The 26,875-nt window shown below is 39.6% G+C and overlaps 1 protein-coding gene across 1 annotated transcript in view; it reads right to left on the bottom strand.

Annotated features, from left to right (window-relative positions):
- Positions 1–1,056: 1,056 nt before the first annotated feature.
- Positions 1,057–26,875, bottom strand: part of FNDC3B (fibronectin type III domain containing 3B) — a gene marked incomplete at both ends in the record, with an annotated part of 68,047 nt that continues 42,228 nt past the window's right edge. Inside the window, 11 exons of the mRNA XM_010013790.1 lie at positions 1,057–1,337; positions 4,116–4,265; positions 6,384–6,497; positions 8,390–8,562; positions 10,518–10,623; positions 11,463–11,581; positions 12,050–12,121; positions 12,686–12,824; positions 15,815–15,901; positions 16,514–16,688; positions 19,224–19,348. Coding sequence (XP_010012092.1) covers positions 1,057–1,337; positions 4,116–4,265; positions 6,384–6,497; positions 8,390–8,562; positions 10,518–10,623; positions 11,463–11,581; positions 12,050–12,121; positions 12,686–12,824; positions 15,815–15,901; positions 16,514–16,688; positions 19,224–19,348 — 1,541 coding nt within the window. The remainder of the gene's footprint in view (positions 1,338–4,115; positions 4,266–6,383; positions 6,498–8,389; positions 8,563–10,517; positions 10,624–11,462; positions 11,582–12,049; positions 12,122–12,685; positions 12,825–15,814; positions 15,902–16,513; positions 16,689–19,223; positions 19,349–26,875) is intronic.

Here is a 26,875-nt window from a genome sequence, read left to right as displayed (position 1 = left end):
TATAAAAATATAAATCTACATCTTTATTTTTTATTACACGGTTTTAAAACCTAAATATTCTAGGCAAAGATAAGGAACTACTGTACTAGGCACTGGAAGCAATATAAGTTCCACACTTTAAAAAACTTCTAGTACACATGTTTGTGTACTTGCTACAAGAAATTATCTGTTTCGGGTACATGATAAAGTTTGAGAAATAAGCTTTTCATTAAAAATTCACAAGACCTGTGGGATTTTGACACTGAATACAAAGAAAAAAGAAACATGCTACAGAAGATCTGTGCCATGTCTAATTTTACAAATGGGCAATCAGATAACCAGATTTCAGTTTTTATTAGAACAGTACTTAAAATAGAATTTCTTTTGTCACATCTTCTGCTGAATTGCTGTTCATTGTCTGCCTGGACCCATTTTTTTTCTTTAATTGGCAGTTAGGGAAAAAACATTAAGTCTGCACATTAAAATAATAATACTAAAATGTTGGCAATATCAGTTAGAACTTTAGACTCTGAAGAAATTAGTTTAAAATTCAGATTATCTTTTTATTAATCTCCATGTGCTAAACCAAAAAAATATCTGTTGCTATACAAATTAAAGTTCATTTCATGCACATTGCTATCCCCTCACAGAGGTCAATATAGTTAGCAATATAAGCCCCTGAAATAGTAATGCTATATATCTGAAAAACCAGAAGATGTCCCATTGTAATTTTAGTACTTTCCCTTTTTTAAAGTTTATTTACCTACCAGTGTAACCTTACCTTCAAAGAGCAACTTAAAAAGAAAAGGTCAGAGATATGCAAGGGGAGAAGAAAGAAGAAAAAGGGGGGGAAGAAAGCAATATTTGAACATGAACTACCACAACTCATTCCATAAAGGAATTATTGCAGATTTCCATTCTCCCCAGGTTGGTTGGTTTGCTTGCTGGTTTACTTGTTTGTTTTTTTTTTTTTTTTATTTAACTGAATCCATATGCCATAAACATTTTCTACGTAAAATTAAGCTGTGTGATCTCATCCTCAGAGCTCTGTACCACATCGAAAAAAGTTGTACTCACCGGTATGAGGTTTCTGGAAGTAAATCAGTGATAACATAACTTGTAACATTTCCTACTGGAATGCTGATGTTACCCAGGTCAATGTTGTATGATGTAATCTCAGCTCCATTATTGCATGGTTCTTCCCAGTTCAGTACAAGGCACACAGAGGGTGAATGCTGACAGGCATCCACATGCTCATCCTCCACCACGGAGAGCATAGAGACTGCATCAGGCACAGATGCGGGGATTCGGCAGGTTACCAGATCACTGTAAGGTCCAGCTCCTGCCTGGTTAATAGCCTGTGTGTTAAAAAAAAAATAATATATTTTTACAGGATAAATATTCTCTTTCACATGTCTATCAAGTTCATAATAATGAACTGTGCAACCTGGAAGAGTTGCACAGATTCTTCAGAGGAGATGCACCACTGGCTTATTCTCTAAAGCAGGACTCATAACCTCTAACCTAGATCCACTAGGTTCTCATGAATGGCATGTAAGGAGCAATACCACTTCCCCTTGAGCTGGGTTCCTCCTGATACTAGCATGCTGCTAGCCCCTGAGGTACACACAGACCTATATACAGGCTGAGCTACAGGAGGTCCAGAAGGCACAGACCTTCAAAAGCAGCTTTTACATTGCCCAGCATGGTCCACCATCTTCATTTCCTTCGCACTTGGAAAAGTGAGGCCAGAGCCTCCCACCAGATGAGAATTAATTAGAAAACCCAGGTTTACATCACTGCCAGTAGGACTATGATGGCAATGAAAGGACATATCAAACAATTGTTTGATTTCTTATCTATGCTTAACTGTAGTGAACGACTTATTTCTGCTATGTATAATACAAACGCAAACCTGTATTCTGTTTCTCCAGGAGGCATTTTGTTCAATTGAAGAAAGAGATAATAAAGTTAGATTTGTCATCCTTTAAGAAGCCCTTTAAAACAAATCCTGCTCCAGGGTCATCTTTTGTTTAGTGAAGCACTCCTAGAGCTGTTAAAAGTGAGCCTTGTTTTGTGGTTTGCCAATGATATTATTTGTCTTACCTCTAAACCAGCATTTGGCAATCCGTATCTTGCTCCAAGCAATTTATTTTCAATGGTGCTTTTAACTGCTTTATTGGAGAATGTCATCATCATAACCAATGGGAATTTTATTATTCTTTGCTTCTGAGATACACCCTCCCCCCCACACTTTAATGACACAATATTTCCCTTTGCAGAATTCACATTTTTTTTCAGGAATATTCATTACAGGAAAAAAGTTGAGCAACAGTAAAGATAACTGTCTGCCCTGCAGTTATATATGCCTGATTCCTCAATTCCTCTTTTTTATTGAGTTACTGTAGACTGAGGTAGCAATACTGTGTGTTTATTGGAAGGCAAAGCCAATGAGGTTTGGACTATCTTTATTTCTAAAAAGTAAAAGATTTTTCTTTTAAAGCTGCTAACAGATAAGAAAACCAGCTATCCATCTCTCATTTTTTATTTGGAAAGACTAAAATTTCTGTAACTATTCGGCTTTCTTTCTTTGTCTGGTACACATACTTTGTTCTTTTTTTGTGTGTTATTGTCTAAATGTTCCAGCGTATCGTATAACAAATCTTCTCCATATAATACACAGAGATCCAGAGGATGAAGCCCTCTAGAAAGTAATGCACGGGTCACTGATGGACTTCAAGAAAATGTCTTAATGGTGTTGTACATTTCATTTAACTTCTGCCTTTGAATTAGATTATATTGGCTGTGTTAGAAACTGGGTACATTTGTGCAACATTTTTGTGGCAGGTAATTTAAAATGAATGCCCACTCAAAATCAAAGGTGCTATAGAGCCAGCTGTTTCCATTTTTAACATGAAAATCTCCTTGAGCTCCCTGCTGCTCACCGCAGAAGTGGTCTCACGGTCTCCTTCCTGCCCAGTGGATGCTGAATGCTTTCCCTCTTTCACAAACAAGAAGTACTTTCTGGCTCACACTTCCAAGGCACTCACACATGCTCTTTCAATTTGCCTTCCTCAACAGTGCCAGTCCAAGGTAGACAGTCAGCCATGACCAGAAAATAAAGTTGAGTGTACTCAGAGGCATGGGGCCCTAGGTCCTTGGCTGCTGTTCAGCTGCTCAAAGGCTACTTCATAAATAAATAAAAAAAAACTTAAAAAAAATAATCTATGTCCGATTAAAAATAACCCAAACCAAACCCAAGAAGGAAACACTCAACAGAAGCATGTTGTCCTTGATCAAAGAAATAACCCTGGGTGGTCCACACGTTGCCAGCTGGGTGGGTACATGAACTTTTGGTTGGATTACTGGTGGTATTCTGTCCTCACATAGAAATAAATCTTGTGGAAAAGTGTCTTGGGCAAAAAGTATTTTTACTTCACTCCCACCTACTTTAATTTATTTTTCAGCAGACATAAAGGAGAAGTGCTGTATATTTATTTTCATATATATATATAAGAAATATATTCTGTTACTTTTTACTGAAAATAATAGGAGAGAAAGAGATCAAAGAAAAAGAAATCATATAGAGACTCTGTATGAGATGCGATCTTACAAATCTAAGAGATAAAACGGTAAAGATGAGGACTCACTTTCTGGCAGTTACCACCTCCTGTATACATAGGCATCTACTCAGCTCTTTTGCTTTATTTGATAAATGAAACAGATGTTGGAGTTTACTATTTAAGCTAAGAGAATCTTCAACATCCAGTTGGGAGGTAGATGTTACATCTCATTAGAAAAAACTATTCTTTTTAATTTTCTAAAACATTTTGCTTCAATATCAGAGGGCAAAGTAGCTGTTAAAAGCATTATTTACTGAAATAAACCACACGATACACAAGAGCAACTTTTGAGAGGTAAAAGTTACACTGACTCTCTTGTTTATCACTTTGAATTGTGCAAAATCTGACCTGTTCACTTATATAGCAACAGTCTGCACTATTTAAAATAAGCACACCTTCTGACTTACAGAGCACATAATCTCATAGTGGCTAATGATAAAAACAAAAACACAGCGGAAAGAAACCATTTATGTGTTAGATTTCAACACATGCAAAACCTTGTAACTTCCATACCTGTAGCCTACAGCAGTAATGCGCTGCCGCTGACAGATCACTTATTTCAAAACAGGTGTCTGTGCCATTATATACCAGTTCTAGAGATTCCTCATCTTCTCCCCACTCTAATCTGTATTCAGAGATGTCAGCACCAGAACATTCAAGATTCTGCAACACAAATATTTATGTGGTTCAGTTCATAAATGAGCAGTTCGGATCTCTGTGTTTCACTGAGTATGGAATAAAGTACATGGGAAACAAACAAAGCAACTTATTTTTAAATTAATACACCATTACTGCTGCAACTGGAAACGTCCTGAATGAGTGTTCTCTACTAGGTTACTGAAACACGCCAATTCTGTGCAGAAATTACCTGATAGAAATTCAGAGAAATGAGAAAGTGTACACAGCTACTTTGCTTTTTATCTGGATACTCAGGAATAAATTGCCTCTCCACTGGCTTGGCAGAAGCACAATCGTGCAGAATACAAAAAAGCATCAATCTAGTGTAGTCTAGCCGAGTGATCAAAACACAGCTCTGAAAGAGCTACCTGTCAATGCTGAGGTAGTTATGCACGTTACTGAGAAAAGAACCTCAAAAAGTGAGGAGCTTGTCTGCAGTTTTCAGTGAAAGTCACCCATCAAATGAATGGTCCCATTATGGGACATGGGACTGTGAACCTGGGTACATTAACGTCCACAATGCCACTCCTACAAGATCCATGTGTACTCAGCAATTCCTTTATCATCCTGAAGTCTAGGGGAACATGGAATAAATACCTGAATTTGCTGGGGATGAGCTACTGCAGCAATAATAACAAGGTTCCAAAACCAAAACATGTTGTGTTTTTACCAGAACTACCTAAAGATGTACTGTGTGGATTGCAGCAGCTCAGGGCATCACTGATATATGTGCAGAACTGTGGCCTAGGATACGACAAGACTTTGTGATTATGGCATGCAAGGTGTGATTTTCAGTAAATAGATCCAGAGCATCACACGCCGTAATGACCACCCTCCACACACACATGGGCTTCTCTAGCTCTGCCTCTGAGCTTCCAGCTATTTTAGTAGCAGTGTTCAGAACTGCTAAGCCAGTGTTTTAAAACAAGGTGCAAAAAAGACAAAGTGAGCACCATGATGTGCTCTGTAGCCAGACAAAAAACATCACAGTCCTCCACTGTCCTTCCTTCGTATCAGCCAAAAAAATGGTAGACTCTTTAAGAAAACATAACCATTGCAAACCACATGAATCCTTCCACAGCTTCATTTTTAGCTAGAACAAACAAATATATCCTGCATATAAACATGGAACCTACCAGAAACACTGCTGCGTTGGCTCATGCCTGTACATTCATACTCTCACTAACAGGTAGTATTTAAAAGTTTAGTATGACTTCTAGCTTAGTGTCACAAAATGTTGCAAGAAATACTAACAAATACCCTCAACATGCACAAACTGCACCTATTTCACTATAAAATTAAACTCAGTTTATGTTTGTATCTAGAAATGGTCGTTAGCACAATCAATTCATTTGAGCATCTGATGAATGTTAACAACTTCCTTCTCACAGGGGCATCCCTTTGCGGAAGAACCCAACTGATCCCGGGCTGGAATGGCTGCTAGGTTTTCAAAGGAAGTCTATGGCAGAACTATAGCCCCACTGCTCCATATCATGTTCTTTATGACAACATCCTCTCCTTTCTTCCTTAATTACATGCTGTTTTTTTGGTGTAATAATTGGACAATTATTAACCCCTCACAGCACTTCAGCTAAGACTTATTTTGAGTACAATGTCCAAGATCCTGCAGAATGGAGAGGGAACGCACACAAACTAAAATGAAAGTAAATATTTGGGGAAGAGACAAACACTTTCTGAAGAAAAAAACTACATAACAAGCATTTGTGCAAAGTTATTTTCATATTGGAGACTCCAGTTACAGCCAAAATCAAATATTTGCCTTCACAATTCCACCCCAGGACATGCCAACATGCTAAAAGCCTGCAGAGAGCACTTTTACTCAGCCAGCCCTCTATCATCTGATGCCAGTGTAGGAGGTCTCGTGTCTGAATCCCGGTCCAGATGACTCATAATCAACTTTATGCAATTCTTTAAAGACAAAAGTAGATAAGACTCTTCTCTACAACCGAAGAGTTTCCACATAGAGTTTTCTTGCAGAAAAATAGTTCCAAACCAGTGAACAGCTCTCAATCTAGCTTTCAAGTGACCATATTAGTTTGGAGAAGCAAGATGGAAAAGAAACAAGGAGGGCACCCGACTTACCTCCCAGCTTATAAGTACACATGTGTCAGACAGAAATGACAAGGAAGGTGCTATGCACTGGCCAGGTGGTCCTGCTGCTGTGGTGACTTCTGTAGCTTCTGAATATGGCCCGTACTAGAGGGGAACAAGGTGTCTGTACATTAATACATAAGCATACACACATCTCACATTCCTCAAAGCCTTTCCAAGAACCGCACACAAACTTTTTCCATGCAACAAACTTTCTCAAAGGCAGACTGGGCTTCCAACACTTGGCACCAGAGTTCAGTATGAGATATGTAAATTACTTAAAAGTTAAAAGGTGAGGTAAGTTCAGGTATGAGCAAACAGCAGATACATCCTCCTGTGAGGCAATGAGGGCCCCTCAAAGCCTAAGCCACCTCCAATTTACCTAAGAGTGAGAACATACACTCAGCAACGGAGTAACTGAGGGACAGTTTGTGTCTATGTATAGCCTAGCTCCACAGGCAGCTAAGCCAGAAGCTCGGGCAACTTTTGAGCCCTCAGTAGGAGAATAATTTAAATGCATGTTAGCAAAAGAAAAGACAATTTTCAAGAGTCTGGCAAAATGTATTCAGCCAGCAGTGTGAGGACGGGAGAGATAACAGCAGAAATAGCCTTTCTGAGGCTTCTTCAGTGGGGTAATGAAGTTTGTTCAGCCCATCCCCAAGCTAATTAAAAGTCATTCTCCAGAACAAAGGAACTTTGCTGGAAACAATGAGAGGAAAAACACTGGTATTTACTTATTTTGGAATGCAACACTAGCAAGTGCGAAAAAAATGAGCCACTACAAGGGCTGAACAACACTGAAATTATGAACCCCAGAAAACCTCAACAGAATGTATCAATATTTATGCTATTGAGAAAGACTAACATTGATCACTTTGTTTGAATGACAAAGAATGCACACTCCAAAAAATCTCATTTATTGACTACTCCCATTTTCTTTACTGAATGGGAGGAAGAAAGGTGTTTGCAACTGGAAAAGGACATCCTCCTCTATTCTGCATCTTGGTTGGTAAAAAACTTCAATCAAACCCAAACCAGCCACCTCATTTAACAAAGGGCAAGACTAGGAAAGCTTTGCAATTTTAAACACTGTTTTACCATTAAGAAAAGTGGGGGGGGGGGGGAAAGGAAGGCATCATATATCCAAAGCTACAAAGTAGACAATGGCTTCCATTCCAGCAAGCAAATCCAATCCTTCCACATGTATTTACTTTGTGTTTCATAAAAATAAAACAGTGGACATTTTAAAGACAAAACAGTTTAACAGTCTTGTATATTTTTCTAATAACTAACTTAAGTTTTAACAGAACTCCATGTAAGTGAATAACTTTAAACCTTCTTGTTATGTTTGTCATCAAGATTTCCTTGGAATAAACACATCAACATGTGTGTACTATTGCTGGGATTGCTTTTATAAAAGGCCTTTGGAAAGATGCTCTCACAAAGCCAAGCAGAACCAATCCAAACCCAACTGAATCAACAAAATCTTTCAACAGATCTCTGTGGACATCAGCTAGAATTTGTGGGGTATTTGGGAAGGTACATCTTCCAAGGAAATCATTTATCAAAGAAACCCCCAAACAAACCATTAAGAACGCAAGCTTTCCCCAAAATATATCAATACCTGAGTGAAACTTCAGTAACTGTTTTTACACAGTTAAGATTTAAAACAAAAAGGAAGAATGCAGTGGAAGGGGAATACACAGACGTCTCCTCATAAGCAGATACGACTTTTAGCAGGGATTTTGCAGATTTTGGTGCATCTGATTTTGGCCAGTCAAATCATATTACTAGCTAAAATTTCCTTTTAAAAGAGTACCAGATTTAAAACTGCAGCTCTTCCTCAAAAGTTCCTTTAAGCATTTCTCACTTTATTTTCTTTTGCCTTCATCTATCTGATCACCAGCATTAACACAGTAACTTTCCAGAATTGCCTATCTTGGGAACAGTACCACAGCGAGAAAAAGACGAAGCACACTCCAGCATGCTGCACGTACCCCACCATCATTCAGAGCTCTCACTCTGAACCGGTATGTTGCTCCAGGAAGAAGGTTGCTGACAGTGCACTCCAGATCAGGCCCATGATACACTTCAGAAACTAATTCCTCAAGTTCTGTCATTTCTACGCTATACTCTGAGATGGGACAGCCACTTTCTGATGGAGGGACATCTAGAAAGAAATCATGTAATTCATTAAGAACAACGGATGCATGCCTGGAAGGTTAATTTTTTATTTCATATACCACAGAGGTATATATATGTATATGTGTATAGGTATACACACACACATATATATCTACACACACGCACACTGCCAAGAATGATTTTCCTCTTCAATAGATGCCTTACCCGCAATATCTCAACTATGTACATGATTGAGAATTTTGAAGCAAATAAATAAAATTACTCTTAGTCCTACATATTCATCAGTTCAGATCACCACATGCATGAGAAGCAGCTCCCCCAAGGCAATGAATGATCTGTTACCTTGAGAAGTTGTATTTGACGCCAGGAGGTGCCCATCTACTTTTTAAGCAGAACACACTAGTTACTATCCTCTTCTGAGGATGAAAGAAAGGTACTCTGCTGCTTTTCCCCAGTCTCAAATTGTTCAGTGAGGCAGGAGACAAATGTATAGGAAGCTGCATGAAGCATAGGACTAGCGTGGAACACACCCTTTCTGGGACAGAAAAATGAGGGGGCACATGGTGGCTGTCTGACCCAATCTTGGCTGCTGGCTATAACTGGAAACAGGCTGAGGTGGGTCATGTACACTCCAAAACTACTACTTACACATGGGATTTCTGGCAAAGCCCCACTAGCACCCAGTAAAAGTACTAACAAACGCCAGCCTTGAACTTTATTAGTCACACTGCTAACATTTATGAGATTCTGCATCTCTGCAGAATGATCTAAACCCTGTGTTTCACCTGGAATAAGCTTCTTGGAAAGCTAGATTTGTTTACTATGTCTGTATCTGTATTGTTGTGGGCAACTTTTTCTCCATGAAAGAAACATATTTGACACTATTTGCATGTTATTTTACAAGCCAGTACCGCAGAATCAACCTGTCTGGGGTTCTGAAAAGCAATGCTCCAGCATATGAGGGATGGTGGAAACATTCCAGGAAAAAACATGATATCTTGGACGCACAGGTGAATTTATACTGGTGTTGAGATGCATTTCTCAGTTAGAAATGGTACTGCTCTAGAATTTAGCTTAATGAATGATACAACAAAGAATCTTTGATGCTGCAAGATTATCATGGTAAAGAAAAAAATCTGTTGGATATTGGCATGCACCTTGTATTCTAAAAATGCGCATTTTTTTTTTACAGTCTGGTGTCATATCCATGGTCCAACTTCTTTGCAAAATTACAGGCGTCCAATTGACTCTGCATGTTATACTGTGGATCACGGCTTAAAAGGCACCCAAAATCCTCAAAATGTTCTAACTCGAATTTCTGAGACAAGTCATAGAATCATAAAACAGTTCAGAAAGGACCTTAAAATCATCTCATTCCAACCCCCCTGCCATGGTCAGGGACACCTTCCACTAGACCAGGTTGCTCCAAACCCCATCCAACCAGGCCTTGAACACTGGCAGGGACGGAGTATTCACAATTTCCTTGGGTAACCTGTTTCAGTGCCTCACCACCCTCACAGTAAAGAGTTTCTTTATATCTAACCTAAATCTTCCCTGTGTAAGTCCTGTATTAGAAGCAGCAACCCGCTTCTGCTAAGTTAGTATCGCAAAGGAATAAAAAAGATCTTGAAACACATGGTGGTTTTGCAATAAAAGGACAGATATTCTAAAATAGCTGATACTATATAGATCTGATATAGAGACAGGTCCTAACTAAAATAAAAACAGGAGCACAGTATTAGGCCTAAAAGACCACTGGAGGACAGCTAAGTTCAGAAACCCAATACAAAGTCACAGCGGTCGATGAGAAGATGCACTTCCGACTTGCGCAGACTTCACGTGACTTTGCTTCATACTTAGTGAACAGAATACACTGCAACTAGTCACAAGGTCTAACAACAGAAATGAAAGCTGAAGGAAGTTCAGCAACTAACCATCAAGATCAAAGCTATTCAACAGTGAAATGCTCTAACAGCTTACCCCATTGTAGCTGTACTTCTTTGTGCTTCGGCTTCCCCAACACTCTTGGTGGCCGACAGTGACCAGGTGCAACACTTAGTGTACGGACAGGTAAACTTTCAGAACACTGGAAGAGAACAAGAGATGAAGTTAGCTCTCTGGTACAATTACCACCTACGAAGTGGCGCAAGATTAGAAAGTGGCGTAAGGAATTGTTTTCTAAAGCAACCACTCATTAGAAATTTATATTAAGCAATAAAGGCTAGGAGATGCTATCAAGCATGTTACTTACAAATGCAATTTATAATAGAGTTCCTTCATTAGCATACTCACAACTGTAGCATAGGCAACTTTGATGGCTAATGTTATTGGGTTCTTAATTTAAATTTCCCTTGTTTTTAAAATAATATCAAGGCCTAAAGTACTCAATCATTAAAAAAAAAAAAAAAGCAGGAGGAATAAAAGTGTAGGCACTGAAATTATTTTAATTCAAAGGAGGAAACGACAGGAATCAGCATCTGGAAAATGGAATACAAAAATTTAAAGAAGAATTCAGCCATGTGAAAGGTAATTAATTATTACAACAAACTACCCCTACTGCATGCCCAGTTTGTCATTACAGGCTCATGTACATCAAAGTCCACGGCCTTTCTCAAGCAAGTGGCCACATCAGATAAACAGCATGGTCTTTTCTAGTGTTAAGTATAAACACCTACTGTTTGGTTTTGAAGAAACCCAATCTCACTAAATTGCAATCTGCCTGAAAAAAATCCATTAGGTAGACAGAAGTCTTACAAAATTCACCAACTTGCAACATAAGATTAAGTGTAATCAGTAAAGTGTAGCTTTACTGTGCTACAGGAAAAATATTCACCTTATTTTTAAAGCAGAAATCTTTTACCAAAAATAGGAGATAAACCTCTGAAATATATAAACCCAATAGTCCTTATGTTAAACAATACCTACCTGACTGTGTCCACCAGTGCTGATACAGCATGCCCGGAGTTTATACAAAGTGCCTGGTTTCAAGTGAGTACAGGTATATTCTGTAGCTGATCCACTATATGCCACTTCCCATTGATTTGCTAAAAAAGGAGATATATCCAAGTTTAGAGAAGTAAAATGCAACAAGCTCAGGAGTGTCTAGGAAAATCCTTATTGTGGTCATCCATAAATGATGTATTTAAGGGAAGTCATTAGTGTTAAAATTACTATGAATGGTATTCTATTTTAAAAGACATACATACACATAGACACATACACAAATATTTTTAAAACATATTAAATATATGAAGTCAAACAGTAGGCTCAGCAATAGAACCTAAAATTCTACTAGTAGAAAAGAAAAAGAGCATACTTAAAAAAAGCCACAATAAAACCTCCCCAAAACCCAACCCAAACTCTCCCATGAAACCTGCATGTACATGACTCAGTTTCAACCATATGTAGAGCATTAGTGCATTAATGATAATAAGAGTAATAGCCCAAAAGGTCAGAATTTCTTTATAGCAGCTGTAATGGAATGAAATGGAGGCAACTTGTTTCAATTTTACCATCTGGACTTCCTTGAGAAATCTCTAGTAGATACTTCAGGATTTCCGAACCACCATTATCCTGCGGAGGATCTGAAAAAAATAAGGTAAGTTTTCAAGATTAGGAGTGAAATATAACAAAAAGCTTACAGAAGCCTTCTCTGATTCTGCTCCTTCTCCTCTGCAAAGTCCCCCACACTAACTACACTAAGGAATTTATAGTAGAAGTATATAGCAGACATTAATTTCCAGCATGAGTCAGAATAAGGCAGCTGGATAATAATGCTACAAACAAAATTATGGAAAAAGCATTCAAAAAGATGCAGCATAGAGGCGTGTCCCATCGATGAAGGAAGTGGCTGGAATGATGCTGCAATGGGACAAGAAATGTAAGGTGAAAAGCCTGAAGATGCACTTGAGTGCCAGTTAGTCAATAAAAACAATCTACATTTTTGATTCTGAAAACTTAAAGAGTCTCCACACAATTTTTAAAATGTTAAAACAAATTAAGTTGGAAAGCTCTCCAAACAAATTCAACTTTGGACTGAGAAGCAGCATGAAAAATCTAAGTTCTAATACATACTTCATTTTACATAATTTTATTAGAATTTATTATGACCCGGAAAAGCTCTACTATGACAAACTGAACTGGCTTACCCCATTTCACACTAAAGCCATGAGATGTTATTGGCCCCTTAATAACAGGTCTGGTTGGAGGTCCTGGCCTGTCTGGGCTTGTTGTACAGACCAACACTTCGCTGGGAGAACTCTTTCCTTCCACATTAGAAGCAAACAGCTGAAACAAAACCACCACAAGTTTACCACTGTTTACTGTAACTGCTTTTCTGACAGTTCTGTACGAGACTTCTTTTAGCAATTGCACAAATATAATTAAACTGGAAAGTATGTCACATCCCCACAAATGCATGGGATTGTAATAACAGATGTAAAATCACCACATTGTTTCCTTACAAACCACGTGGATTTCTTCCCTCCCTCCACCAGCAATAGATCATGACATGTTTAAGATAAGAGCACTGCTATTTTTCCCCTTAAAAAAAAAAAAAAAAAAAAGTCATATGGCAGTTATTTACTCATAAAAGATTAAAACGATAACAATTATGCTATTTTTGTTTGGGAGGTATTTCGAACTGCTATTTAAAACAAAGTAATTCACAGTATCAGTAATCACAATTAAAAGCTTAAATAGCATGACATGCAAACAAGAAACACATAATCTACAGCCACTGAAATGAGCACGATGCACACAAAGAAAACTCTCAGCCAAACCCTTTGTCTCTACTCAAGAACACCTTCTGCTGACTTTGGGGAGAAGGTTGCTAAGCTAAGACAAGGCATGAGGACCTGGCCAGGAGACTGAGCAGATCAAGATCATACAAGAAACCCCAAATGGTCCTATGTTTCATGGCTGCTGAGAGCTGTATTTGCTCACACTAGTCTCTGGGACAAAGATTTGCTGCCAAGAAGTGAGTAATAAAATATGTATTATAATTGCTAATTGCAAATATAAGCTCACAGGAACTTTTCCATTTGGGAAGCTCTGTTATTCTCAGGAGCAGTCTTTTCTATCCTCTCTCCTAACACAAGCATCTGAGGAAAACTATTTGCAGCTTTTAAGGCCAAAAAGTATGCTTGCTTTAAATAAGTCACTAAAGCCACTATCAACTCCTGTGTATCATATCTTGTTCTTCTCTGACTATTCTCCAATTTAAGACATCTTGCCAGGAACCAGATACATGAGATGGACAAATATCCCAGTAACAGCTCCAGGGAATCAACGTGAGCTACTAATGTAATGCAATATTTGTACATTTCCCCTATGTATACAGCTAAAGACTGCACTAGCCTGGCAGGAACTGAAAATTCCAATTAAATGGATAGCTCAAGAAGCATCTTGTCAGAGCCATAGCCTCCCCAACCTAGAGTCCCCCATCCTCTTAGAAGGAATAAAAATAAAACTTTGTTTCCAGGTCACCAATAAAATTATGAAATAGTATAAACAGCACTGCTTTTCGTGGAACCTCGCTAGAAACAGCCCTTGGTGATTCCCTGCTACTCTGACACTTCAAACATTTCAGAGAATGAAATTTCTGCACGTTGTTGTGTTAGGTATCATTTGCCCTTCTGTGCCAAACCCTCACTTTGTATTGAACAAATGCCTTTACAACAATGTACTACACTGCCAATTGCCACTTTAATTAACCAACCTTTATTTCATCAAAAATTTTAGCAAGGTATCTTCTCTGTAAGCAAACATTGGTATAAATTAAATTACCCCTGTAATTCTTTATTATTAAGGGGGTTCTCCAAAGATCCATATTTTGCCCAGGTTCAAAGACAAGTGTAGAACTTGCCCAGTACCTCTCCCAACAAGTTTTTAAACACTGTTGTGATGCCAGGTGTCTGTGTTTGGTTTTGTTGGTGGTGTTTTATCATTTTCAGAATCCCTTCCCAAGTCCTGTAGGTAATTAATACTGACCTACATGCAACAAGGGAACATCTCATTGCTGAGTCAGATCAGAGTTGTGCTTGTAGCCACTGACATGAGGTGACAAGTTTGCTCTGGTATCAACCTTCACATTTAATTTGAAAGCAGGGCTGCAGAGAAGCACTGTGCTTTTCCTTAAAACAGCCACTGCAGCTTTTACAATGCTAAACTTTAAAGGCACCATCTCTGAGCAACACCGCAACAACTTTCCAATTCTTTGGGTAGTTCTTCACACAACTTCACAAGGTCTTCAGTCAAAGAATATATGCAAAGTTGGTTTTAAGGATTTAAATGTGTCTATAGGTAAAGTTGTATTTTTTTTTTGCCCCGAATATACTTCAACCTACAGAAGCCAAATGATCTTGAATTGACTCAAACGCATGGCATCATTTTCTCCCTGTGCTGTTTACAAATCACATGAAGCTGCTTCCAAATACCATTTAGGGCTGGCATAATGGATGTGGTAGCATGACGGATGCTGGCTTTACAGAGAGCTCCTTATCATCTCCAGAGGGATGCCAGCACTCCAGAGGGCACAGCCAAACACCACCTTGTGGAGCCATGCTCGGCTCCTGGCTTTGCTGAGCTGCTACGGATGGACGGACAGGTTGGCCGTGGGGATGGACAGCCAGCCACACCACAGCCTGTCTGGTAAAAAACACACCGTCTGCTCCTTGATAGCAGCACCCAGCACTTGTGTTGTGCTTGACTGCTCCAGCAGCAGTGAACAGATGACTGAATTTTGTGTTTGCAAAAAGACTTCAGAGCATTCTCTCTTGGGAAGGAGCACCCACAGAACAGGAGATACTAACACTTGCTGCTAAAAACCAACTCCAAAACCAGCCACATGTCTGTATGAGATGGAAAAGCTCCAATTTCTGTGTGCCAGGGGAGGATAGGCCACTGAGCTGGGGAAGGAAGCTGTGCACAACAATGGAGCTTACAGTGTTTGCTCCATTGTGTAGAAACAAGATGGGTCAGGTTTTTTGGGAGCAATGCAGCTGACTACAAGCACTTCACACCCTGAGTTGCACTTTTCCAACATCACACCTGACAGTACATGGCACCAAGAGCTATGCTTGTTTCAGAAAGGCTGAGCAATAAGCATCTCCTGTGATAAAAGTAAAAATACAACAGTTTAATCTATTAGGTCACAGTATAAAGTAAATTTGTATTTGATGACACCAATCTGCAGGTAGTACTAAAGGATCGCTACTGTTCCTGGAAAAAACCCAACACAGAAAATACTACACAGGACAAGAAGAAAAAGATTTTACCCTGAATTTATACTGTGTGCTTCTTCTGAGATTCTTCACAGTACAGGCTTGCTCCTCTCCAGTGTACTTCGGGTGAAACATGCTATCCTAGAAAATTCAAAACCAGAAAAATTTCCATAACTGAGGAGTCTGAGGAAGTGCTCTCTGTACTATAGCCTGAACGTATATTATAGTAAAGGGCCTTTTATAGTTGAGTGCTTATTATTATCATCATTATTATTGTTACTTCTAAGCCACAAGGCTTTATAATTTTCCTTCTGGAAGGATGTTGCAACTGATCTGAATAACATGATTTTCACAATATAAGCACAAAGTAAGTGCTTAATATTTTTCACAAAAAAAAGCACAAAACCAGTGACAGAAATAGAAGTGGCAGATGAGAGAACACAAGGGCACCACACAGCAGTGAGAAGGACACAGCAGACTGAATTGGTTAAGGACAAGCTGCCTGGTACTTTGTGGAGTTGGGTAAAGCTTTGCAAAGTAATCATGGATGACAGTACAGATTTTTAGCTAAGGATTCATAATTCTGCTGTGGCGGAGAACAAATCACATAGCTCTGTCCTGCCAAGTACACAGTAGTCCCAAAGACCCTCCAAAGCAGCAATCCACATCCACAGTTTTCTCAGTGATCTTGAATTAGTAAGTGAAAACTCAATCTAGCTTGTGCAGCATACTTTACAGTAACATGGTACTTACGTTATCTTCTTCCTGAATTTCCAGGGTGTAGGAAATCACTTCCTCTGGTGTACATCCTTCTACTTTATTCCACTGCAATGTGATCCATGTAACACCAGCTCGAACAAGCCTTGGTGCTGAAGGGGTCTGAGGAACATTACCTGTAGTGTAGCACACCACCTCCTGGCTGTACGCACTGCACAGAAACAGAGGAATATTAAACATACAAACAAAACCAAAACAAAATAAACAAACCTCAGTGTGTTTAGAGAAATATTTCACATTTTCAAATGTTAAAAATGTTAAAATATGAGCACCCGGTTAGGAAATGCCAGAACTAATAATAGCAAAAAATGCAGGATTGTATGTGTCCTCACAGTCATTTTTACAGATTTCATCCCAATAATATTGGAAAAAATAATATTTGAATGCCTAAAAATATTTACTATGAACTGTGAAGTAGAGGAAAATCTCACGTAACAAAGTGGAACTAAACATAGGAAATAAAGTCTCAAGTGTTCAACTTGCAGAAGTGGAACTTGAGATGCAGCTTCTACCTTTAATAAACTCAGAAGACAACATATTTAAGCTACACCTCTGAAAGCAGCCTGCTTCAGCAAATCCAGTCCCACTGTTTCAGACATCCCGCTCCAAAGAACGCAGGGAAAATTTATCCAGTCATGATCACACATGCTCAGCATCATGTAGGAGCTGACTGGTGCAGGCACAGATGCCTTCCAACCTTCCAGGCTGGCTCTGTTCCCTTCCACCTCTCCCTGCCCAAACGTCTTTGCATTTTAAGCTGAGCATAAAGTTGCTCTTTTGAACAGCTCAGGTTGCAACCCGTGACAGGGGAGACAGACAATCTCATCTTGTCTACATCACAGCACACAATGCCTTAAAACGTAACAGGCAGTTGTGTTAAGCAAGTGTAGGAAGAGTTCTCTTAAGACTCCATGCTAAATGTATTACATGCAACGGAAATTCGAGAACAAAAGTTAAAAATGGACAGATTTTGGCAAATTTTCAGGAGGACATCAGAACTCTCAACTGAAGGTAACATTCTTGCAATTTACAGATCTGTTTCCTAAACACAAACATATTTTGTTCATCGAACTCATGGCATGAGTTTAATAAATATAAAAAGCCATATTTTTCTGAGTCTTCTTTCACAAAAATATTTATTGAAATATTCTTACAGTTAAAAAAATTCACCTATAACTAACACCACAAGACAATAACCACCTTAAATGGTAAGTCCACAAGCATTACCAAACCCATCTTATGACACAAAGTGCTGGATGACATTATCATGTTATAATTTTGAGTGCTGTCTATAAAAATAAGCCATGTGCTGTTGGTGCTTATCTTTACAGATTAACACAGAGCAGCTCACCATAAATATAGTTCTTGGTTCACTTCCCCCTCAATAGCCTGCGGGGGGGGGGGGGGGGGAAGGAGAGAGAACAAAAAAAGGATGGAGAGTTGAAGCATGCCCTAAGATATTTTAAAAATCTGGAATCTGGCAAAGAAAAGAGATGCCAAAGTGGGGAACTCTGCACAAAAATGGCAGTCCCACTTACACTCAGCAGCTCCAGATCAAGCCTCTTTACCTCTCCACATCAAGAATTATTTCAATAAGAAGGGAAGTAATCTTACAAGAAATTGGCAAAAAGGACTCTCTGCACACATGAACAGCCTCAGTGCATCTCATGGGGAAAACACAGGAACACGAATAAAGAAACTTTTAAAAGCTATATATTACTAAGAGACTTGTGTTCTGGAAGAGCAAACAATACAGGAATCTGTCTGAGCAAAACACATTGTTATATACCACTAGTGTTCCTTTTTCTGTCCTTCTTGTAATAATGATTAGATCCTGTTTAGCTAAGAAGGACAATAAAGGAGTATACAAGAGCACTGGATGTTTAGCTTCTTCACAGCTAAACTCTTCCTGGCTTACTTTTCTTCCTTGAGTACAGGAGTGCATAGCCCCTGCAGCATGATGTCTCTTTGGGCAAACTCTGGTCCCCAGCTCTGTAACATTTTAGCCCAGGGCTCCCCAGCAGCTCCTGGAGGATTGCAGTAAGTCTGACTATACATCACCTTCATTTGAGCACATCTCTTCATGTGCAAAGAAAAGCAGAACCTGAAACTCATCTTGTAAGGCCCATGGGTGTGTGCCTGGCCCCTCTCCATCCTGGCTCTCCCACCCTTCTTTCCCACCCCATCAGCCAGCCCTGACAGTCCTGCGGAAGAAAGGCGGGACTGTACTGCTGAAAAACACAGAAGGGTTTTGCTATAAACCAGAAAAAATAAATATATCAAGATTCCTTTCAAAAGCTGTAACTGAACTTCCTCTTGCTTGTTTTTCTTGGTTCACAGAGGTCCCTAGTGGGAATTTTACATAACAGATGTATTCTTTTTGTATTAGGAATAGACCACAAAACACCATTTAACACCTCAAAAGAAGCCTATCTTCTTAGGCTAACCTCATCATGCTGAAGGTACATGGTGATTCCCTGAGAGGTGAATGTTACCACCAGGGAAGCTGTGACTTTAAGGCATTAACAATAGAACAAATGTCAGATATTTAACGCAAAACCATAAAAAGAAAAAAAAAATACACCCCCAAAACCTCCTCAGAAATTCCTCTTTACTCTTGTCATTGATAATTAAACTTTTCAATTACCACTTTTTCTCCAGAAAGCATGTACCTTGGGTAACTCACCTAGTACCAATGTCATTCTGAGCTGCTAATCGGAAGGTGTAACCCAAAGCCGGACAAAGCTTAGTCAACTTGCAATGCTTCTGGCTTCCAAAGTAGCATTCTCTGAAACCACTGTTCCTATTTCCCTAGAAAGAGAGAAATCTGTAATCGGATAGCTATGAAGCAAAACCACATAGTTCTTCTTTTAAAAAGACCTATTAAGTGATATTAGAATTAGATGCTTTCATACAGGCAGTGTACAAAGAAAGCTGTGCAAGCCACTGACAGCATTGCTATGCTACCTAAAATAATACGAATCAACACAGTCAGTCTGCTGTCAGATTCCCATCTTTGTGAGACGTACCTACAGCTTTTGTCATTCTGCTTGAAACGCTACCTATCCTATTCATTAACAAAAAAACATGCAAATTTAGGGCGAAATTAATATCTGAACCAACCTGGTCACAGGAGCATAGGAAAGCTGCAACCAACAGTTATTGGAAGCGCTACCCTCTGCACCTCAAATCTCATGTAAGCTCTCCCTGGTCCTTCAAAAACAGTCTACCCCACAAGAGGGCTCTCGCTCCCCACGGTCCAGCCCATGGCCAACCCCAGCAGCTGCCACGGAGAGGGACAGGCCTGGGTGTGAGCCCCTGCTCAGCCCCATGCTCTTGAGGGCAAAATAGATGGAGGAAATATAAGGTATCAGGTTCTGCACCCATCCCACTGCTCAAAGCATGCAGCATGGGATGAGTAAAGAGGATTTATTATAAAGCATGCAATTTTGTTAAGAAACTTGGATGACAGCTTTCATAGGAGCTTCACACCAAGATGACCCAGAGCAATGAAGATCACTGACAAACCTAAGATGGGGCAGCAGTGAGAGAAGGTTTTGAGACACCTCCCCAGCTCCCAAGTCCTTCCTCGGGTACAAACCAGCATGGCTGAGGACAAGAACATTCAGAAATTCTCTACCTCCCTGCCACTTTTAAAACAAACCAAACCAAAATCCTTTTCAATCCCACTCAAGTTGGTATCCATCGGGTAAAAACAAAGCTGAGCTTTTTGCAGGACACAGACCACAAGACAAAAAAAGAGTATCTGGTCTTATCCTATGCGACACATGGAAAATGGTCAGTCTGAAATCCTTCAGGGGAAAGGGCATGGGCTGCTCAACTCTACATAAATAGTATCTCCCTCAGCTGAAGCAGCTTAAAGGAGTTTTAATTTCTGTACTTGAATACAAAACTAATGGATAATCACATTACGAAGAACCCAAAAGCTCACCAGAAGAGAAATCTAGAAAGCACACCTGTGGGCAAAAAGTGGTGCAGGAGATAGTTACACCCGTTTCTGCAACTTTTGACTTAAGAGCTCTGCTATAGCATTCACTATTTTTGGCACCTGCCTATAGGTCTATTTTACTGAAATGAAATAAAAATGAACATCTGCCCATAGAGAAGGCTACTTATTTCACCTGGCACACAGAGCTTGACAGAAGACTCGGTGTTTCTATGCTTAAGCAGAGTAACAGGAAGATTATTCACACAGGTGTCTCTCTCTGCAGCCAACAGCCTCACCTGCTGCTGCCTCCTTGGGGGGCTGTGTGTCCTCCCACACACTGTTCTTCCTCCATGCTCATCATGCACATCATCTTTAAATGCCCCAAAATCTCAAAAATGCCTGAGCAGAACAGACGTTTTTCACTGGCCCATTCTCCAGCCCCTATCAATTTCTTTTCACTCACACTGCAGCACAGAAGGAAGAACTCCATAAAATGTTTGCAGTACATCTCCAAAATGTGCTTATCAAACTAGAAACGACTGTGCAGACCTCCAGCACTGCACAATTTCAGGACACTGAAGGGATATTTAGCACACTGGCAAATAGCCATTACTTAATTCTATTTATACAGCGTGCTCCTACACTTGTTCTAGAACTTGGTTTTACAGAGTCTTCAACTTCACCCACCTGCTCTAGCTGTAACATTACTGTGTGGCTTAAGTAAATTAAGGCGTGGAACTGGAAGACAATCATGAACCTTAAATGAAAAGTCTTTTGTAAAAGAGGAAACTTTTTAAGATCTAAAATCCATAGATCTAGAGTTACATGATAAAATTCCTTTTGGATAAAAATAATCGGTCACCATACTTCGCAAATCAGCAATAACATATTTAAAATAAATCCAGACTATACAGAACTTAATTAGTAATCCTATGTTTTACTAAAATATCCATTAATCAGTGCAGGACTACTAAGAACAGATTTTTTTTTTTACCCCTTATGCAAACTCTCTTTCACAGGTTCAGGTGCATCAAGTTAATTTTTCTCTCTTTAATGACTTCACTATCTGTAAAGCATTTGAAAACATTTCTTTTTGATTTCTTAAGAACAGTTGTTTATTTTGGTTTTTTTATTCTTTTCCTGTCATTTTTCTCCAAAAGAACGAAGTGACCAAACGCTAAGCATGTAGTTGATAAAGAGAAGAACAGTGACGGCTGACTAAAAAGGCAAGTCATGGAAAATCTCTCATCTGTAGCACAATGCCTGAAGTGACAGTGATGGGCCAAGAAAACTCCAATTTGGCAACTGGTGGACTAAAACTTCACAGAGGTTGCCAAACATTTAACTTATCTCCATCTTTATAACGGTACAAGTTCTGATATAGTATATATTTTTCTTCTAGAACTGGTATTGTACCCTCCCCAGACTTGCACAGAGACCAACTGGTATTCGAGTTACTCAGACTGGCTGGTATTTTGGATTATATTGGCACTAATTGGAGAGGCTGGCCGATATTTCTAATTAACCGGGCATTAATAGCCTGGAAATAGTCTCTTCGCTCCTTCTCTCCCAAGATTTATGAAAGCACTAATGCTGGCATAATTATAGACAGGAACAACTGGCAGGCTGGTACTGGCTGCCACCCAAGAGTCTTACAGCTTTCCCAGAATCCTTCCCCTATTCTTTGTATACTTGGCATCCAAGTTTTAATCCCTCAAATAATGTTTCGTAAATTGCTTAAAATACACTGTATCACTTCCGCAAATATTTCTAATCCACAAATTTCAGAGGAAGAGCACTGTCTGACTTCTTCACTAGCCCTTTCTCCAGCTTGCATTCCCTGTTCTTAGTGAGACATTCACCCATGACTCACCCACGCTGTGACGATCAGAGCTTGTCCAAGGAAACAAGCACAATTCAGCTCCACAAATCCATTAGAATTTGCACAACACAGCATTTTAATTCAATTTTTAAGAATTTTGCTTGCTATTTCAGCTATACTTCAAGCTACACACTCACTTAAAACAGGGTGCTTAAATTTCTCCTGGAGAAGACAAGGGGTTTGGGATTTTAAATGGGTTTTGTTGATTGCATTCCCTGTGGCAGAGATAGTAAATAAACACGATAAGAACGGGTCACTGCAGGTACAGTGGATACAGAAATGGAGCACAGTCCTTCACAGGACCTCACTGCAGGAAGTCTAAATAGAAGCTGTCATCATCAGATCTACAACCAGGAGGCAAGACAGCAATAAGCTGCAGGCCACGCCAGCCTACCTTCAGTGTTTGTCTCATATTGGCAATAAAAAGCAGCAGATTGGTACTCAATCTGACACAAAGCTATGGAGCAAACTGTCAACAATTACTATGACACAACCTAATATCTCTGCAAAGCATTTATTGTGCATGCTCTTATACATGTAACTGAATTTTCTCTATATACAAACATTTAGAAGACACAACAGGACCTATGAAACATTCCTAATATATGCACAACCCCCAGTTTTGTACAAGACCCCGTTCTTGCATGTCTCACAGGAGCAGCATAGCTCCAGAACAGACCTAGAGGGCATGCAGGTGAACAAACACAAACCAGGCACAAGCATGGGGCTCCATGTACCTGAATTTTGGTGGACCGTTGCTGACATGCATGGCCCAATTATCAGCTAGTATAAAAAAGAACACCTCTGCTAGCCTCAAGCAGTTTAAAACTTTGTGGTATCTCCATTTATCTCTATATAAACTTAATTAACAATCTATCACCAGATCATCAAATAGTGTGGTACTGTATCAGCCTCTCTCTTGAGCAAATTAAAATGAGATGCTTAATGGATCAGAATTAAAACTGCTTTTGAGTTATATATAAAACAGCGACACATGCTGCATGAGAGAGATGTCCTCTCTGGTTAAGGAACAGTCCTCCACTTTCCCATAGAGAACGGATGGACAGGATACTCTCACTATCCATAAGCACAAGAGAAACACGTATTTACTATCACTTAATCACAGAATCAGCATTTCACATCTGATTAGTAACAAAGGCCTGATTCTTACAGCAGTGCTAGCGGCATTTTTCAATGTAATTACAGTTTACTGATTTTGATGAATGCTGGCACCAGGAGAAAGCATCAACTCATTTACAGCATTGTTTTCTGTTTGGTATATTTTTAACATTATTTTTTCTAATTAGCCTTTTGCTTACCCTGAATAATCAATCCTGGAACAAAGTCATCAATTGACTAGTTCAGGTTTGTAAGTTCAAAGGGTTCAGGTTTGTGAAGTTCATAGAAAATGAGCCAGAAGGTGAAGTTTCCTTAAATACTAATTTTAACTGATTTTATTGCCAGGCTAATATTGCTAATGCCAGCACCGGAGGTGCAGGCATGTTCAGATCCTACTGAATTTCAAATTACCTGAGGACAGGGGCTGTATACATCCAATGAGGATGTACAGCCAATGCCAGTGTACATCCAGTGTTACCAAGTGACAACTCACTGAACTGATCTTTTACTCTACTGTTAAAGATCATCCTCCATACTTTTTCAGGCATTTGAAACTAAAGCAGTTTATAAGCAAGGTATTACAACTATAATTCAAAGACCTATGTCAGCACTGAGAAAGAAAGTATTTATGTTTTCTAACAAACATGTAATACTAGTCATGTTACAAACCATTTAATCCGAATTGGGAGGGTAAAAAGGTGGAAAAGCAGGAATAGCTTTATCTATCGACTACTCTATCTTCCAGAGCCTGCAGGTCAGGAAAATCCCCAAAACTCAGAACCAAACTGAAGAAGCAGCAGCTGGATAGGAGCGGCACAGTGACATGTTAAGCAGTATAACCTTCTTTTCACCAAAGTAGGTCAGAAGACACCTAATTCCAATGAAGAAACAAAAGCAACTCATTTGTATTTCACCTAAAGTTAATCTAATGAGGTGAGAGAAGGCTTTTAAAGTATATATGAGAAAAGACAGCTAAACCACAGAATGGGGACAGTACTGCACCTATCCTCAGCAAGATGTGATAAAATAATAATTAAAAAAAAACCCAAACCAAAACAGGAAACCCAACAATGAACAAATAAAATAATAACAAAAACCCAACAAAATCAAAACCACCTTTCTCCAGTCCCTAGAGTGACCCTGAAGAGCAGTGAGGAACCCTACAGTAGGCAGGTGTGGTGGCATGGGGCTTGCTGAGGACCGCTGAACCCAGGGTCCCAGGCAGACCCCCCTGCACCCAGCTGGCACTGCAGCACCTCAGCCCTGCGGGCCTTCCCAGCTGCAGCCACAAAGAGACGAGATGCTGTCCCCTCTTGTTGCAGTTTACAACCTCACCTAATCCCAGTGCTGTAAAACATGTCGCTTCTGCTGTTGTTTTACAGCAAATTTATTTTTTGCATATATGAGTGATGCCACCTGCACGTCTGGCTGCATTTTAGATGTTATAAACTATGCCTTTACACTGTAAAAACAGGAGGAATAAGTTGAGATACTGTTGAGCATCATGCTCCAAGATCTGAATTGCCTCAGAGAGAGACAACCTGTTACCCACTCTGCAGGAGCACAAAGGGGCTGCTGAAGCCCCTTCCGTGGTGGCAGTGTGTAGCACAGCTTGTGTTCCACAGCTCTCTCACCCACTATTCTCGCCTAGGAAGGGACTCAACTTCTCAAGGCAGACTGCCATTTTAGGGTGTTTGTCTAACTTCGTCAGATAGATTTCTTGTTCTCCACTTATGCAAAGTCCTCTCTGCTTTATGTTCACAACTTAACCTCATTCTGATTGCTGATTTTCCCATGTTTATATTTTATTTTGTGCCCTGTAGCTGATGAATGTTGCCCTAGCTGAGATCTGGCAGAGCATTTGCTGTTGCCTGGCAAGTGTCCTCCTCCTACCTGATGTATTTACTTCTTGATTTCATGAGGACACAGTGTGGCATTGTAGAACACTGTTTTTGCTTATGTGGAGTTTACACAACCAAGTGCAAAGGTACAGGGCATTACAAGTGAATTCTCTTTTGTACTTGGGTGCCCTAAGTCCAGTATCTAACTGCACCCTACGTCAGAGGCACAACTTGCAAGGGCACATGGAAAAGAGTAGAAGAGCTTGCTGAGCTCACTGTTGCAGGTAGATGAGGCTCCTGCAGATGCAGGCACAGCCAGCCTACCTCTTCAGACTTTTTCTTTAGTAAGCCTTAATAGTAAGTTTTAATTCAGCAACTCAAAATTGAATTTCTGTCTCATATCAGAGGAACATCCAGACAATTACATGTCAGTCAGGAGTCCTGTCAAATCACTGGAGATGTACCAAATAAATTTGTGCAGGGCCATTATTCTTTCAACTTTGCTGGCTAGCTGTCCACTGGGATCTCAGATTTCACGATTGTTACTGAGAAAACAAGGTAATTAAACCAGACAAACTAAGGGAATCAGGAATTCATTTTTACCATTGGTACATGAGCTAGACTAAACCAAACTACTTTTTCCCTCTGAAAAACATAGATGAGTGATAACAATTCTTTCTGAAGACAAAGTCTAGGTATATACTCAGTAGTGAAGGGTTCAAAGGACAAAGCTATTTTAGAGTTGCCTAACATATATCTAAAATTATGACTAGGATCCATGTGGAAAAAATTAACATCAAAAGCATTTGCACTGTATTAATGGTCTGTTGTTGGTCTTTCTTCTGACAAGACCTTTTTTTGCTTCCCTTTGCACGCTGGAATCATTTGTGTTTCCACTGCTTCACTGCTTGGTACTGTTACTTTCCCGCAGCTCCAAGTTACTGGAAGCCTTGCAAGAGATCACAACAGCACAGTTAAGGTGTCAGAAAAGGTGAAATGGGATCATCCTGGCCCCTGCTTTTGGAGAAATGTCTTTTAAATCTCCATTCCCTGGCCTTACATTCCACTTTTTTTCTTCTTCACTGATGACCTTTCCTCTTTCATTACGCAGAGAGAGACAGTAAGTGATTCTAAAATTAGTGTTTAATTTTAGTTCAGTTCAGTGGGTTTCTCATCACATAGTCCCCGCTTGCTGTGATACTGAAATATCTGCAGGGTGAGTGGTTCCAAACATCACGTATTTTTTTCCTTCAAAGATGATATTCACTGACTCATACTTTCTGCAGAAATAAGGCTTGCACAATGGAAAGGAATTAGGGGATGAAAGGAGAACTGACAACCAGAGCCCACCTCCAGCAAATAGCCCACATCTCTTGCTTATGGCAATCCACCTGAAAGCAAGCTGCTCACTAATGATGTAAACATCTGGGACAGAGACCTTACTTCGTTTTGTGTCTGGGAGGGGACTAATTGCCACTAGGTAAAGGGCATCATTATTTTGACCCTGAATACATTCTCTGCAGAAAGGGCCACAAGATCACGGCTCT

This window comes from Nestor notabilis, unplaced genomic scaffold, assembly GCF_000696875.1.
Source record: "Nestor notabilis isolate BGI_N333 unplaced genomic scaffold, ASM69687v1 scaffold10174, whole genome shotgun sequence".
Taxonomy (NCBI): domain Eukaryota; kingdom Metazoa; phylum Chordata; class Aves; order Psittaciformes; family Psittacidae; genus Nestor; species Nestor notabilis.
This window is presented reverse-complemented; position numbering and strand designations above follow the sequence as displayed.